General features: G+C 45.1%; 1 protein-coding gene across 1 annotated transcript in view; it reads right to left on the minus strand.

Moving 5' to 3' along the window:
- The window catches only part of KLHL6 (kelch like family member 6), a 78,752-nt gene that overhangs the window by 30,293 nt on the left and 30,695 nt on the right, over positions 1-17,764 (minus strand). Inside the window, exon 2 of the mRNA XM_017860637.1 lies at positions 14,770-14,935. Within this exon, the coding sequence (XP_017716126.1) occupies positions 14,770-14,935 (166 nt within the window). The remainder of the gene's footprint in view (positions 1-14,769; positions 14,936-17,764) is intronic.

Here is a 17,764-nt window from a genome sequence, read left to right on the forward strand (position 1 = left end):
ATATTGTATTATATATTATATAATATATTTTATATTTATATCTAATATAATATATTTTTTATTTATATAATAAAGTCACAGAGGCCAGGCACAGTGGCTCACACTAATTCCCATCCAATTTCAGGGAAGAAAGGGAGAATTATTTTACACTCTTCACCCCTTCCTACCATCTCCAATTGTCTGTAGGAAATATCTACTTAAAATAGACCAACTTTCTCATTCATAGAGAAAATACTAGAAGGTAACATACAAAATGTTAGCAATGGTTATAGATAAAATTATTAATGTTTTTAGAGTTTGTTGTATGACAACTTTACTATACTGAGCATGAACATTATAAACTCAGGAAAAAATATGTAAAATAAACACATTATTGTGATTTTTAAAGGACACAATGAGAAAATAAAAGGCAAACACTAAAAGAGCGCTTACTACAGGCCAGACTCTACATACTAACTATAAGAGTTACTCGATCCCTACCACAACGCCATGAAGGAGGTATTTATTATCATCTCTGAGGAAACCAGATTCGGAGAAGAAATTTCCTCAGAGACTTACAGTTAATGAAAGATAGAAGCAAAGTTTGAACCAGTCATCTCTGATTCCAAAAATGCATGTTTTTTATACTATTTCAAGCTGCTCCAGGTCACATAACGTATGTTGGGGACAGAGGCTTGGTAGATGCCAAATGTCATTTGCACACGTCACTGGGAAGCTCAGATGACCTGATCTGCCCCGACACAGGAAGGACTAGCCAACAAGATGTCAATTCCTGTTCCTGCTTTAATGGCTGTTGATGAGCAAAGAAGGAAACCGCAGAGGAGAATCAAATCAAGTACTGAAGCTCACACTTGTTAGAAGAAACATTGATCTAAACTTGTCTCTCTTCACTCCACTTGGCAATTCATCCATCCAGCTACCTGTGTATGGACCGAATGTGAATTGAGCATGTATTTTTTTTTTTTTTATTTTACTTTAAGTTCTGGGACACACGTGCAGAACGTGCAGGTTTGTTACACAGGTATACGTGTGCCATGGTTCGCTACACCCATCAACCCGTCATCTAGGTTTTAAGCCCCGCACACGTTAGGTATTTGTCCTAATACTCTTTCTCCCCTCGCCCCCCACCACCCGACAGGCCCTGGTGTGTGATGTTCCCCTCCTGTGTCCATGTGTCTCATTGTTCAACTCCCACTTATGAGTGAGAACATGCGGTGTTTGCTTTTCTGTTCCTGTATTAGTTTGTTGAGAATGATGGCTTCCAGCTTCATCCATGTGCCTGCAAAGGACATGAACTCATCCTTTTTTATGGCTGTGAGCATCTATTAATATTATGTAGGAGGCTCCCAACTAGTGCTGGGTGTACAGCGGTGAGCAGAGACAAAGTGCCTCTTGAAGCCAACAGACCAGTGGAAGCGGCAGACGCTAACCAAATAATACAACACGGAGTGTGAAAGGACATTTGAGATAAATGCTATGGACCAGAGTCCAGGGACTCCACTGCCTGAAACCAAGGACAGTCCTACTTCCACCCCTTTAATCTTCCACAATCTGGCTGACAGTCATCACCAGGACCCTCCCTGACAGAACCCCAGCCACAACCGCATCCATCTCCTCACTTCTCCAAGTAGTCCTGAAGCCTCTCTGTGGCAGTGCCTTTCCATGCTCCTGCCATCCCTCGGCCTGAGCTGCCTTTCCCCATCATCACCTTCTGTTATGATCCTATGCACCTCACCCAGACAAGTCCGACTCCAAAGCCCAACTTGTTAAGGAAAGACTCAGGAGAGCTCACCCCATTTTCAACAGAGAAATCCCCCTGAAAGTTTACCTCAATAAAGAGGAAGACATGAATATTACAGCCATGACTATCCACACAGGGCTGTTTTCTTTGTCTTTTAATTAAATTTAATTTATTTATTTATTTATTTATTTATTTATTTATTTATTTTGAGATGGAGTCTCGCTCTTATTGCCTAGGTTAGAGTACAGTGGCACGATCTCGGCTCATTGCAACCTCTGCCTCCCGGGTTCAAGAGATTCTCCTGCCTCAGCCTCCCAAGCAGCTGGGACTACAGGGGCACACCACCACACCCGGCTAATTTTTTTGTATTTTAATAGAGATGGGGTTTCACCATGTTGGCCATTCTGGTCTTGAACTCCTGACCTCAGGTGATCTGCTCGCCTTGGCCTCCCAAAGTGCTGGGATTATGGGCATGAGCCACAGCACCCGGCTAGGTCTATTTGCTTGATTCAGAGTTATTACATCTGGGATCAATGGATGGATCCAGAAAGTCTGTGAACCCCTACAATAGTATGTGAACATTTGCACATGTGGCATTTTTCTGGGAACTTAGTTGGCAGGGGACAGGTGAGTTACTCCCTGGTATCCATCCACCTGAGGACAAAACCAACACAAGAGGGAGAGCCAAGTCAAAAGAGCCAGAGAGGAAGAGAGCCAGAGTCCTGACTAGACTGTGCTTGGAACCCCACCTCTGGTCATTTAAAATTCTGGGTCAATACTGGCTTAAGGGCTGGGCACAATGGCTTAAGCCTGTAATCATAGTACTTTGGAAGGCCAAGGTAGGAGAATCGATTGAGCCCAGGATTTCAAGACCAGCCTGAGCAACATCATGAGACCTCGTCTTTACAAAAAATGTAAAAATTAGCCTGGTGTGGTGTCCCATGCTTATAGTCCCAGCTACTTGGGAAGCTGAGGAGGGAGGATCACTTGAGCCTGGGAGTTCAAGGTTGCAGTGAGCCATGATCACACCACTGTACTCTAGCCTGGGTAATGGAGCAAGACTCTGTCTCTAAAAAACTAAAATAAAATAAAAAGGAAAAGAAGAATTTGTAGAGAAATCCTACCTATGCATGAAGTTCATTCTTAAAAGCTACTTCTTCCTTGATGGCGTCTCCTATTCCCCAACATGGAATCCCTCCCTCCTCTGTGCTCCACTGGGCACCTCGCTTGCCCCTTTTGTGGAGCACAAAGAGTACTAGGGTCAGTTGAGACAAGCATCTCAAAGCAGCTTCTAGGTCATACTTGGGTATTTATTCCTAGCAGCATCTACCACAAAGTCTGGAAAAAAGAAGAGAAAGAGCAACAGAGGAAGGACATATTTATCACTTACTATGCACCCAGATCTGAGCTAGACATGTTCCCAGTCATTATTTCACTTAACAAATAAATTTTATTTTTTAACAAGTGTATTGTATCTAACAGGTAAAAAAAAGGGAAGGTGTTATAATTAGCATTTGCATAGAGGAGCAAATAGAGAATTCAAAGAGCTATGCAAGTTCACACCGCTAGGAGGCGGTACAGGTGATGCTCCAGGCAGCATTGGGCTGCCTTTGTAGCTTGTTGCATTGTTGAGCTAACAAAATGCAAGGAGAGTCTGAAGAGGCTTTATGAGGACAGCGGCAGGTGGGGAATCTCCAAGTTGCCTAAGTTCTTCCAAAATATACTTCAATAAACACTTTTGGGTGTGAGGGGGGTGTAGGGCAGCATCACGTGATCCCAACCAATGGTTGGGAAACTGATGATGTGCAAGGCAATCATGGGAACCAGAAATGGGTTTCTTTTAAATGTGCTTCTGCTTCTTCACATTCAAGATTATTCAAGACTTCAGGGTAAATTTTCTGCCTCAGCCTGTCCTGATGACACATGAACTTGTTTGTTAGAGCTGAGAGATGACAGATAATGGCAAAAGACAGCCAACTTCCTGTTTGGGGGGGACATGTGAGCAAAAGGTTGCAGCCAGTCACCTGACTCTCAAACAGGGAGGCTAAAAATACAATCAAAGAAACCACTTGAGACATGGCTGCAGTTCCCATGAGAAGTGTCTGTGTCTGCCTCCAAGAGAATGCACTGACTGTTCCTCATCTCCACTGCCCACCTCTGCTTCTCCTTGATGGTCTTCAAAATCTGAGGTCCTAGGGGACCCACGTGACTCCACGTCTCCCTCAGGGTGCCTTCAAATCCACTTCAGAATCACTGAAGTCCTATTTTAGTCCACATCAGCAATTCCATTGACCATGGTGTCCAAATGGCCTTGGAGTTATTCTATAAAGACATTGATATTCTTACCTTCAGCTCCGACAAGTCAGCATGTGTGAAGGTGTGATAAGATTAATAAACTTTAAATTTATTTCAAAGTATTTCTGAATTCATTGTAATTTTTGTTGTTGTTTTTTGAGACAGAGTCTCACACTGTCAACCAGGCTGGAGTGCATGGTGCAATCTCAACTCACTGCAACCTTCACTTCCTGGGTTCAAGTGATTCTCGTTCCTCAGCCTCCCGAATAGCTGGGATTACAGGCTCGCACCACCACGCCCAGCTAATTTTTATATAATATTTTTAGTAGACACAGTGTTTTGCTATGTTGACCAGACTGGTCTTGAACTCCCAACTTCAAGTGATCTGCCTCCCTTGGCCTCCCAAAGTGCTGGGATTATAGGTGTGAGCCACTGTGCCCAGACAATTGTAAATTTTTTGTCAAAACTTTTCTTCTCCAGCAATAGATACTAAAAGCAAAGCTCCTCTCCAGTGAGGTCTGTATTGGTGTTTAAAAGGGGTCTTCATGCTAAAAATTTGTGAATTACCATTGATTCTAAACTTCCATCCTTACCTCTCTTCCCCTCTCCCGGGCGATGCTCCAGCTCCAATCCCGTGGCAGTATGCCTCACAGCCCCCCAGGAGGGACATCCTCTGCTCCCTTTGCCCCTCCTTTCAGTCCTTGCTCTAGACTTGGCTGAGCAATCTGCTGGTTCCTGGAAGCCTCATGGAGTGGGCAGAAAAGGAAGGAACTAAGACCTGCAAAAGACCTACTCACTAAGGCGGGGCAGATGTGGGAGGACTGAGGCAACTGTGGAAATGGACTGGGGAAAAGACCATCAGTGTGGCAAGCTTAGTCAAGATTCAAGCAGCAAACAGCCCCTGAGTTTCCAGAGAAGACGGTGGTGGCCCCAGCAGGCTAGCAGGGCACAACAGGCAATACATGGGACCCACGTATTCAAGGGGCAAGTGGCATGGCTGGGGCTCAGTGATGCAGCCCAGGGACAAGGAAAGGACCAGGGAGAGACACTGTTGTAAAGATGAAGTAGAATGATTGCATCTGGGACATGGTTGATGCTCTCAGGGTGTGGTGTGGTGTGGTGTGGTGTGTGTGTGCGCGCGCGCGCGCGTGTGTGTAGGGCACAGCAGCAGGAATGGAAGCAGAAGCCAAGTGCAGAGAAGCAGCCCCATGAACGCAGGCAGCTGCAATAGGTGGGGTGGTGGGTAGGGAAGGCTGAAACAAGTCTACTTTCAGGTTCTTTCTGCCTGGAATACTTTTCTCCCAATCCTACTGGCACCCATCCTATGAAGTCCAATTCAATGTCCGCTCCTTTCTGCCTTGGGTTCTACTTGTTTTCTCCAATGGCCTAAAGGCTTATTGAGAATCTTTCAGGGATAGTGGAGGGAAGTGGATATATGGAGTCGGAAGTTCTGGGTTTACTTGAAAACTCCACCCATAGCTCCACCTCTTGATGAGCTGAACTCTCTCTCTCTCTCTCTCTCTCTCTCTCTCTCTCTCTCTCTCAGCCAGTTTTCTCATCTGGAAAGTGCTGAGAACATAAAACCCACCTTGCAGGCTCATTGTGAGGGTTCTACCTGGCCTGCTCGCCCACAAAGTCATTGTCAACATCAAATGGGATATGTAGGGGACAAAATTGCTACATAAATGTGACCTGTACTCCACATTTTTAATCTTTATTTTCTCCTAACAGCTTCTCACAAAACAGCTTGCACTTAGAACATGCTTAGTAATTTGTGGTAGGTAGGGAGTACTTCCAGTCAGAATCTGGTAGCAATATGGATTTTCATTACAATTAAAACCCCACACCCAACTTCCTGTATTTTACAACCTATAGGCAGCAACAGAACACAGGCTTACTTAGGGAAGGGGTGATAGAGCAGGCAAAAGAAGATAATTCTTGGCTTTTGAGTTTCTAAATAGACTTTCAGAACTTAAACTAGAGAAGTGGTTTTGAAAGAAATACCAGTTAGTGGTAAGAATCTAGCCCTTCCAGCCTCAAAAGCCAGAGGGCTAAAGAGTCTGAGCACCAACCAAGTTTAGACCAAAACAGGAGATGCAGAAGAATGGATGACAAAGCAAGAGTCAGCTTTTCCCACCCCGGAGGCAATAAAGATTCCCAGGCAAGGAACAGATACAAGAAAGAGACTGTCTAACAAAAGAATGAGAAGCAGGGGTGGGTTCCCGAGATGATGCCTCACTTCCCATCCCAGGCCAAATCTCCAGAGTGAGGGGGATGCTAAAAGTCCCTTATAGGTTGTGAATCTGAGAACAAAAGAACGCGTGCCTTGATGGCCGAGTTGAAAGCAGAAAAGCAGCATATACACCATGGAATACTATGCAGCCATAAAAAAGGATGAGTTCGTGTCCTTTGCAGGGACATGGATGCAGCTGGAAACCATCATTCTCAGCAAACTATCGCAAGAACAGAAAACCAAATACCGCATGTTCTCACTCATAGGTGGGAATCGAACAATGAGATCACTTGGACACAGGAAGGGGAACATCACACACTGGGGTCTATTGTGGGGTGGGGGGGAGAGGGGAGGGATAGCATTAGGAAATATACCTAATGTAAATGACAAGTTAATGGGTGTAGCAAACCAACATGGCACATGTATACATGTGTAACAAACCTGCACGTTGTGCACATGTACCCTAAAACATAAAGTATAATAAAAAAAAAGAGAAAGAAAGAAAGAAAGAAAAGCAGCAGTCCAGTATAGTGGTAACAGATGAGATGAGAGTGTGTTGTTTCCAGACAAAGGGGCCCTATGGTAGTTGCTCCACATCCCCTATAGCTCTGGATTTGTAAAGGAGAGCGAATGAAAGTGTCCTGTGTCTTGAGAGGGGCACAGATGTAGCTGAGAGGATTGGCAGACCTGAAGAGGCTTTGCAAACAGGACAGAGAGAATGCTAAGTGGCCTGCAAGGACCGATGACCAGAATCAGGTAGGACTGGGGACTTGTTGATGTCAGTAAGAAAGGAATGAAAACTCAGAGAGAGACTGATGGGAACACAGGTGCTCCAGTGGGTGCCACATGGACCAATAATGCAAATGACCATGGTAAGCTCAGGACAGATGCCTCTTTTTTCAATGCCCGGCACTGTATAAATGTCCCCTGGAACTATGTAAGCAACCCGAATCCTGAATTGATTAAACTTTCCTGTGTCATTAACTATGATTTCTGCCACTGGTAGAATGAGAGCTCAGGATAGAAATTAAGTTCAATGATAGAAAAATAACAGGTTTGGACGACCACAGTGGCTCATGCCTGTAATTCCAGCACTTTGGGAGAGTGAGACAGGAGGATTGTTTGAGGCAAGGAGTTTGAGACCAGCCTGGGCAACAAAGCGAGATTTTGTCTCTAAATAATAATAATAATAATAATAATTAGCCAGGCATAGTGGTGCATGGCTATATTCCCAGCTACTTGGGAGGCTGAGGTAGGAAGATCTCTTGAGCCTGGGAGTTCAAGGCTGCAGTGAGCTATGATTGTGCCACCACACTCCAGCCTAGGTGACACACCAAGGCCCTGTATCAAAAAAAGAAAAACCCAGAAAACAGAAAAATAATAGGTTAAATCACATTCTTTTTGGCACGCTTGAGTTTGTAGCCTAAGATTCAGACCCTCTATATTAGTTAAGACTCAAAAAGAACAATATGAAATTCAAAAGCAGGCAAAACTAACCCACGGCAAGAGATGTTAGAGCAGTAGTTAGCACGGGAAAGGACTGGCTAGGGAGGCTGCGAAGGAGAGTTCTGCGATGCCAGGGCTGTTGTCAGTCTTGATCTGACTGATGGTAGAATGGTGAAATACACATGTAAAAATTCGTCAAACTGGAAGCACTTTAAGAAGTGCACATTTTACTAAATGCAAGTTATACCTAAAAGTAAAAGCATAAACAATTGAGATCAAACACGGAGAAATATAAAGACAAAAGATGTTAAATAGCCAGCAGCAGACTCATTCTGGAGACACTTGGTGGTGAAGGGAACCAGCTCCTCCACACCTGTGGGTATTTCTCGTCAGGTGGGATGAGAGACTGAGAAAAGAAATAAGACACAGAGACAAAGTATAGAGAGAGAACAGTGGGCCCAGGTGACGGGAGCTCAGCATACGCAGGACCCACGCCAGCACTGGTCTCTGAGTTTCCTTAGTATTTATTGATCACTATCTTTACTATTTCGGCGAGGGGGATGTGGCAGGACTATAGGGTAATGGTGGGGAGAGGGTCAGCAGGAACACATGTGAGCAAAGGTCTCTGTGTCATAAATAAGTTTAAGGAAAGGTGCTGTGCCTTGATGTGTACGTAGGCCAGATTTATGTTTGACTTTACACAAGCATCTCAGTGTAGTAAAGAGCAGTATAGTTGCCAGCGTATCTCACCTCCAGCTATAAGGCGGTTTTCTCCTATCTTAGTAATTAGAATGTATGATTGGGTTTTACACCGAGACATTCCATTCCCAGGGACGAGCAGGAGACAGATGCCTTCCTCTTACCTCAACTGCAAAGAGGTCTTCCTCCTTCACTAATCCTCCTCAGCACAGACTCTTTATGAGTGTCTGGCTGAGGGACGGTCAGGTCTTTCCCTTCCCACGAGGCCATATCTCAGGCTGTCTCAGTGGGGAGAAACCTTGGACAATACCCAGGCTTTCTTGAGCAGAGGTCCCTGCGAGCTTCCGCAGTGCATTTTGTCCCTGGGTACTCTTGAGACTGAAGAATAGCGATGACTTACCAAGCATACTGCCTGCAAACACATTTTTAACAAAGCACATCCTGCACAGCCCTAAATCCATTAAACCTTGAGCCAACACAGCCCATGTTTCTGCGAGCACTGGTTTGGGGCTAGGGTTACAGATTAATAGCATCTCAAGGCAGAAGAATTTTTTGTAGTACAGAATAAAATGGAGTTTCTTATGTCTTCTTCTTTCTACACAGACACAGTAACAGTCTGATCTCTCTTTCTTTCCCCGACAGGTGGCCCAAGCGTCCAAGGTTCCCCAAAGGGTGCTGGGCCAATCTTGTCCCCGACACACTCTCATGGAGCACTGCTGGTTCTCAGAATATTGCACTAGGCAGTCCTGCCTGAGGACACCCTTCCTGGAGGCCCTAGCTGCCTTCAGGATGATGGCTTGTTTCAGGCGTCACTCTGAGGCATGGACAGAGCATGTGTAGTGGAGAACACACAGGCTACACACAGGACCACAGGAGTCAAATCCAGGCTCCCCTCTTATTAGCTGTGAAGACTTGAACATTTCCTTAACATTGCTGAATTTTATGCCCTTCATCTATACATTGCGGGTAAAAAGACCTACCTTAATTTTTTTTTTTTTTTTTTTGAGATGGAGTCTCACTCTGTCACCTAGGCTGGAGTGCAATGGTGCGATCTCAGCTCACTGCAACCTCCGCCTTCTAGGTTCAAGCGATTCTCCTGCCTCAGCCTTCCAAGTAGCTGGAACTACAGGTGCCGGCCACTACACCTGGCTAATTTTTGTATTTTTAGCAGAGATAGGGGTTTCACCATGTTAATCAGGCTGGTCTCGAACTCCTGACCTCAGGTGATCTGCTTCCGCCTCCCAAAATGCTGGGATTACATGCATGAGTCACCGTGCCTGGCCAGACCTACATGACTTTAAATGATGTAGTTCAGGCAAAATAGTCACTACCAGCTGGGCACGGTGGCTCAGGTCTGTAATCCCAGCATTTTGGGAGGCCAAGCCAGGTGGATCACCTGAGGTCAGGAGTTCGAGACGAGCCTGGCCAACATGGTGAAACCCTGTCTCTAATAAAAATGCAAAAATTAGCTGGGTGTGGTGGCACATGCCTGTACTCCCAGCTACTCAGGAGGCTGAGGCAGAAGAATTGCTGGAACCCAGGAGGCAGAGGTTGCAGCGAGCCGAGATGGTGCCACTGCACTCCAGCCTGGGCAACACTGGGACCTTCACCAAAGTCTTCTCTAACTGCCACCATGTCTCCGCCCCAGAGGGTACTGTGGGGGCCCCTCATGGGCTCTTCTTAGGCCCAGGCCAAATGACCAAGCTCCCACTCCAGCATCCCCCGTTTTTCCTCACTTTGGCCACAGGACTCAGCCTGGTTTTCTTCTCGTAAGTTGCTGCTTCTAACCAACTGTTATGTACCATAGGGATCCTTCCATCCCAGATCAAATGCAAGGTGAGGATGGTCTCCCTGACCTCACATCTTCTTGCTGCCTGCAGATAAACTCCCAATCCCTTACTCTTTCATGAGTTGTGGGTTTTTTCATAAGTTTTTGGGGGTACAGGTAGTATTTGGTTACATGTCATGAGGTGTTTTGTTTTGAATGGAGTTTCACTCTGTTGCCCAGGCTGGAGTGCAGTGGCGTGATTTCAGCTCACTGCAACCTCCCCCTTCCAGGTTCAAGAGATTCTCCTGCCTCAGCCTCCTGAGTAGCTGGGATTACAGGCGCCTGCCACCACACCTGGCTAATTTTTTGTATGTTTAGTAGAGACGGGGTTTCATCATGTTGGCCAGGCTGGTCCGGAACTCCTGACATCAGGTGATCCACCAGTCTCGGCCTCCCAAAGTGCTGGGATTATAGGCGTGAGCCACTGTGCCCAGCCTCATGAGTTTTTAATAATAAAAATGAAAGTAACAAACATGGCAAACTTCTCAAACAAACATGGCAGTGCCCTGATTGAGAAATCGTTCTCCTTCAAGACGGAAAAATTTTGCCAAGTCCTTACAGTCGTTGTCCCAGGTTCATAGTTTGGGGCTGGCTTGCTTACCTATGACTCAGAAGCCTGATGGTCCAGTTAAGGAAAGGGAGGCCCTTGGCTTCTCTAGAGCCCCTGCTGGGTGGCATTCATTTCAAAGATCCTACCTAATGTGGGAACAGGTCCCTTGGGCCTTTCCTCTTAGATGCTTCTCTTACTTTTACCTTTCCAAAAGCTAGTTGAGGAAAATGTGTTTCTCCTCATGATTGGCCAATACATTATGGCCAGATGACTGCAAAGTTCCTCTAGTGGGCAGATCAATCAGTACCTGCCACACCCAAAGTTTCCTCCTAAAAGAAACTGTCTTGTTTCGTGGCATTGCTGATTGGTCTGTAAACCCAAGGCACCTACGCTGTAAACTGGCCAGAAGCTCACGACGTTGCCTGGCCTGGTAGGAAAAGCTCTTCCCAACAGCGATAGAGCTGATTGGCTTGGTCATCAGATTGTCTCTTCATGGACCAGGAAATTCTGGGAGAGAAGCAATTGGTGGGTAACAGGAAGACACTGAGAGCAGCTGAGTCACACCAATGGTGTGAAAATTAAGAAACGTTTATTACTGGGTGGGGCGGGGAGCACCGGGATAATCTGATTCCTGTTCATTTCAGTCCTACAGAAGCGGTACGGGCTTCTGCAGATGTTCTAAAAGGACCAGATAAAATGCCATCACTGGCACACTTTTCTCTACCTATAACCCTGAGTTAATTAAAATAAAGCACCGATTTGTTTCATCTTTCTAATCATGTATCCTATGAACATGATTAAAAAAACTTTTGGTCGGGTAGGGTGGCTTACGCCTGTAATCCCAGCACTTTGGGAGGCCAAGAGGGGCGGATCATGAGGTCAGGAGTTCGAGACCAGCCTGACCAACATGGTGAAGCCCCATCTCTACTAAAAATACAAAAATTAGCCAGGAGCGGTAACACATGCCTGTAATCTCAGCTACTCGGGAGGCTGAGGCAGGAGAATTGCTTGAACCTGGGAGGTTGCAGTGAGCTGAGATTGTGCCATTGCACTCCAGCCTGGCCAACATAGCAAGACTCTCTCAAAAAGGAAAAAAAAAACAAAAACACTTTTAAACATGGTCTCTTACAATCGTAACGGAGGGGGCAGTGGGGGGCAAATATTTAGGAATGCCTTAAGGAAATGTTCTCATAGCTCAATGTCAGTCCCGTTTATCCAAGGCACAAACTATCCAAAGTAAAGTAAAAACCACACAACTGATGGGAAGAAAATTCCATTCCTGGAAGTATGCTGTACCTTAAAAACATCATCTCATCTAATCTCATAATAACGCTCCCTGGAAGGTGGGACGTTTATCAGCCTAGTTTTACAAATGAAAAATCTGAATCTCAGAAAATTTAAGTAAGTGGTCCATAGCCACATAGCAAGTAAGTGACTGACCCAGGGCTTAAACCCAGGTCTGCCTGCCCGTGTTCTTTCCACTCTGCCACTCTGCCTTATAAGAGATCATTACCAATAACTGGACATGTGTCACAGCTAATGTGACCCCAACCATATTATGCTGCCATTGGGAAGAACAAGGTAGTTTCCACACACAGACCTGTGGCAATCCCAAAATACAGTGTGAAGTAAAACTAGTAAGAGGCAAAATGGGATGTGTAGTGTCACTAGGTTGTGTTAGAAAAACTGGAGGCCTGAGTGGGAGTGCTATGCACAGATAGACTGCTATAGGCATGGAATATGAAGAGCAGCAGGACACTGCAAACAGGCAGAGTGTCATTGCTTCCCTTCCGGATTTCTGAATTTGGAATGGGAGTATGTTTTATCCATTCAAAAGAATAAATAATTTTTTGCCGGGTGTGGTGGCTCACACCTGTAATCCCAGCACTTTGGGAGGCCGAGTCAGGCGGATCACCTGATGTTGGGAGTTCGAGACCAGCCTGGTCAACATAGTGAAACCCCGTCTCTACTAAAAATACAAAAAAAATTAGCTGGGCATGGTGGCACATGCCTGTAATCCCAGCTACTCGGGAGGCTGAGGCAGGAGAATTGTTTGAACCCAGGAGGTAGAGGTTGTGGTGTGACAAGATTGCGCCATTGGACTCCAGCCTGGGCAACAAGAGCGAAACTCCATCATAAATAAATAAATGAATAATTTTTACAAACCACAGAGTTATTTCAACAACCTATAAACTTCTGTCCTTTATGAAGCCTTGAAACCTGAAAATGACCCCAGTTTTCTCTGAGACTTCATAGCAAGTAACCCAGAGTCAACAGAAATCAATGGGTTAAACAGATATTTGGAAGCCCACAGCAATCTTCTCTTATTTTTGTAAGAATTGACACTCATGGCTGGGCGCGGTGGCTCAAGCCTGTAATCCCAGCACTTTGAGAGGCCGAGATGGGCGGATCACAAGGTCAGGAGATCAAGACCATCCTGGCTAACATACATGGGTGGAAACCCCCGTCTCTACTAAAAATATAAAAAACCCGCGGGGCGAGGTGGGCGGGCGCTTGTAAGTCCCGCCTACTCGGAGGCTGGGCAGGAGAAATGGGGCGTAAACCCCGGGGAGGCGGAGCCCGTTGCGTGGAGCTGAGATCGCCCCCAACTGGCACTCCCAGCCTGGCGACAGAGCGAGACTTCCGTCTCAAAAAAAAAAAAAAAAAAAAAAAAAGAATTTGACACTCATAAGGAAACTGAGTACAATCACTTCAGAAAGGAACTTACTAATTTTTGCCTAGAAAGTAAAAGATATTTGGGATTTTTTGAGGCAAGGGCTTACCGGAATAGGGAAATCAGCAACAAATAAAGCTCACTCTGTCTCTGCACCATGTCTGTCCTCTCCCACTTTTCTCATTAAAACCAACATCTCTATGGAAGTTCATCACTTGAGAGAAAATAAAAAATGAGGCAGGGGGTGGGGGGAATGGAGAAAAATACTTTATGCCAAGTGATTCTAAGTATATTAAAGTTGGCCGGGCACGATGGCTCATGCCTGTAATCCTAGCACTTTGGGAGGCCGAAGCAGACAGCTCACTTGAGGTCAGGAGTTTGAGATCAGCCTGGCCAATATGGTGAAACTCCGTCTCTATTAAAAATACAAAAATCATCTGGGCATGATGGCATGCACCTGTGGTCCCAGCTACTCGGGAGGCTACGGCAGGAGAATCACTTAAACCCAGGAGGCGGAGGTTGCAGGGGGCCAAGATGGCGCCATTGCACTCCAGCCTGGGCGTCACAGTGAGATTCTGTCTGGAAAAAAAAAAAAGGATATTAAAGTTGTAAACATAACAAGACTAAATGAAATTGAATAAGGATATGATCAAGCAAGGGAAAGGCTAAAAATGCACATCAAAGACAAAAGTCTTCCAGGAAATGACCAATAGCTATGACTAAATACTAGTTTTAAACTTTTGTACATTATAAAAGCTATATTTTAAAATGATGAGTCAAGTAACTAGTAGGAAAATATCTGAAACATACATTACAAAAGAATGTAGTCTTTACTATTTAAAAAGTTTTTATAGCTCTTTTGAAAAGCCACCCAAAACTGAAAGGAGAACAGAAAACAGAAACATAAACACCACCCTCGATGAAACCAGGAGACATCAGTAACCCCAAACCACAGAAGAGCCACTGGCTCCAATTAAGCTTCTGCAAGTTGTACTCATTGTTCTTGGAGTCAGGACCCATGCGTAGGTTCTAGGCACAAAACTCCCCCGTCTTCATCTTATTGAGGAGTCAATGCCCTATCTCACCACCTCTCAGAAATTATCCAAAAGAGCATCTTCTAACTTTCAAGTAAGCACAAGCCCAGCCAGGGGTGTGTGTGTGTGTGTGTGTGTATGTTTGTGTGTGTGTGTGTGTGTGTCCATGTTGCAGGTACAGTCCTGGGAGCTAGACCAGGTCTGGCCTCTGGAGAAGTACTGCGTTCACCTGCTTCAGAGAAGAGCACTGAGCCAGTTTGTTCACACACCTGGAAGAGGTTAGCAGCCTCCAGGACCCGCTGGACGTTCTGCTTGGTGATCAGCGCCTTGCTGGTGTACGTGTAGTCCAGGAGAGTGTGCATGGTCTCAGCATCAACCCCTTTAATAATGATCCTTTTCTCATACTTTTCCTTTAAATCGTTGCAGAACATGGCCCTGGAAGAGAAATGTGTGAATATGAATTGTACCAGGACCCTTGGTTCCAGGCCTAAAGAGATCCCCTTTCAGACTCATTGGCCCTCACAGAATAGGGGGTCTCCCAAGGTCAGGTCCTGGGCTGGTGGTTCTCTGTTCTCCAGCACCCTCTACGCGTCACACATTTCATCAGTACTTACCGAGCTGAACTGAACTGCCCTGCTCCTCCACACCCGACCGTGATCCCCGAAGTCAGCCCCAGATCTGTTTTATTGGCTTTTATTCGCTCAAAGTGCAGGTGATTGATCTGAGGGCATTGTGGGATTCCCAAGCTTCATTTTTTCTTTCTTCCCAGCACCCAAATAGGGCTTCTGATTCTCACACTGGCTCTTGTCTGGCCTGGAGCCTGGTCCCACATTCTGGCCTGGCCAGCTGAGGCCCAGATACCTGCCGGAAGTGCAAGTGGCTCCTGTAGCTGCCTCTCACCCCAGCAGCTGAACCCAATGTCCACGGGTTCCCAGATGCAGCTGGGAGCCTTGAATTCCCTCATTTCAGGACTCTGTCTCACCTCTGGAGTCTGCTTTTCCTGCTCCCTCCCCAAGACTCGACTTCCAGATATTTAGCCTCCACCTTAGCAGCAGGGGAACAGGATAGAAAGGATGTAGGTTTTATTATAGCATTGGATGGACCAGGATTTGAACACCAGCTCCACCAACCCAGGAGTTGGACATGTTATTTAATCTCCACGACCTCCAGTTTTCTCATCTGAAATGGGGATTTTAATAGCTATTTTTTAAGTTTATTGTAAGGATTAGGACCCAAAGGACTATAAATCATTCTACCATAAAGACACATGCACGTGTATGTTCATTGCAGCACTATTCACAATAGCAAAGACATAGAATCAACCCAAATGCCCACCAGTGGTAGACTGGATAAAGAAACTGTGGTACATATATACCATGGAATACTATGCAGCCATAAAAAAGAATGAGATCATGTCCTTTACAGGGACATGGACAGAGCTGTGGGCCATTATCCTCAGCAAACTAACACAAGAACAGAAAACCAAATACCTCATGTTCTTACTTATAAGTGGGAGCTAAATGATGAGAACACATGGACACATAGAGGGGAACAACACACACTGAGGCCTGCCGGAGGGTAGAGGGTGGGAAGAGGGACAGAATCAAGAAAAATAACTAATGAATACTAGGCTTAACACCTGGGTGATGAAATAATCTGTACAACAACTCCCCATGACATAAGTTTACATATATAACAAACCTACATATACCCCTGAACTTAAAATAAAAGTTAAAAAAAAGAGAGACACAGATTTTTTGTTTGTCTGTTTGTTTGCCCCATGCCAGGTTCATATGTGAATTTATCATACTTCTTGGACTTTTAAACTGTTGGTCCTTCCCAGGGAATGTGTGAGGAATTTTATTTATTTTTAAAATGCATGTAACCTAACCATGCTCTGAAAAAATTTCTGGAGTTCTGGAAACTTAAATGGTACCTAAAATATAGCAGGAATGCATTAATTAAAAGTAGGTGGGGCCAGGCATGGGGCTCATCACTGTAATCCCAGCATTTTGGGAGGCCAAGGTGGGTGCATCACTTGAGGTCAGGAGTTCAAGACCAGCCTGGCCAATGTGGTGAAACTCCATCTCTACAACAATACAAAAACTAGCCAGGTAGGGCTAATCGCTTGAACCCAGGAGGCAGAGGTTGCAGTGAGCTGAGATTGCGCCACTGCACTCCAGTTTGGGCAACAGGGCAAGACCATGTCTCAAAAGAAAAGAAAAGAAAAAACCTCTAACCCCCAGTGTGACTCTATTTGGAAATAGGGGTTTTAGGAGGTAATTAAGAGGTCATAGGGTTGGTGTCCTAATTGGATAGGATTGACGTTATAAGAAGAGGAAGAGAGACCAGAATTCTCTTGTGCACGCTACCCCATGTGAGGACTCAGCAAGAAGGTGGCCATCTGCAAGCCAGGAAGGTGACTTCACCAGAGCCCACCCATGCTAGCACCCCAATCTCGGACTTTCAGCATCCAGAACTGTGAGAAAATAAATGTACGTTGGTTAATCCATCCGGTCGATGGTGTTTTGTTATGGCAACCCAAGCTGAATAAGTCGCATTTTGGCACGAGAAATGGGGTGCTGCTGTCACAAATACCTAAAAAATATGAAAACAGCTTTGGAACTGAGTAATGGGTGGAGGTTAGAGGAGTTTTGAGGTGAAAGCTAGAAAAAGTCTAGATTGCCATGAATAGAATGTTGGCAGAAATATGGGCATTAAAGATCATTCTGGTGAAGTCTCCAGTGGAAATGAGGAGCATGTATTGGAAACTGAAGGAAAAGTGATCCTTGTTATAAAGTGGCAAAGACTGGACTAAACTGTGTTCTGCTGTTTTGCAAGAGGTGGAACTTGCAAACAATGAAATTGGATATTTAGCTGCTGATACTTCTGAGCAAAGCGTGAAAGCAGCAGCTTTGTTCCTCCCACTGCATGTAGTAAAATGCAAGGGGAGAAGGGTGAATTAGAAAAAGAATGTTTAGGCAAGAGGGAACCAAAAATTAAAGAGTTGGAAAATTCTCAGTCTACCCATTCTAAGAAAAATGAGGAAGCATGTTCTGAAGAGAACACCAAAAATGTGGCTGGACTATCATTTAATAAAATGCTCATGGAGTTATAGGAACAGAAAGAAACACTGCCAGTTTGAACCGAAGGGGAAGAGACAAGACAATTGAAGGAAGGCTGTCAGACTTCTTGGATTTGACAGTAAAAAACAATGAGGTACTCAGCTGTGGACATGCACTTTTTTTTTTTTTTTTTTTTTTT

The sequence above is a fragment of the Rhinopithecus bieti genome, unplaced genomic scaffold, assembly GCF_001698545.2.
Source record: "Rhinopithecus bieti isolate Rb0 unplaced genomic scaffold, ASM169854v2 scaffold_55189, whole genome shotgun sequence".
In the NCBI taxonomy this organism is placed as follows: Eukaryota; Metazoa; Chordata; class Mammalia; order Primates; family Cercopithecidae; genus Rhinopithecus; species Rhinopithecus bieti.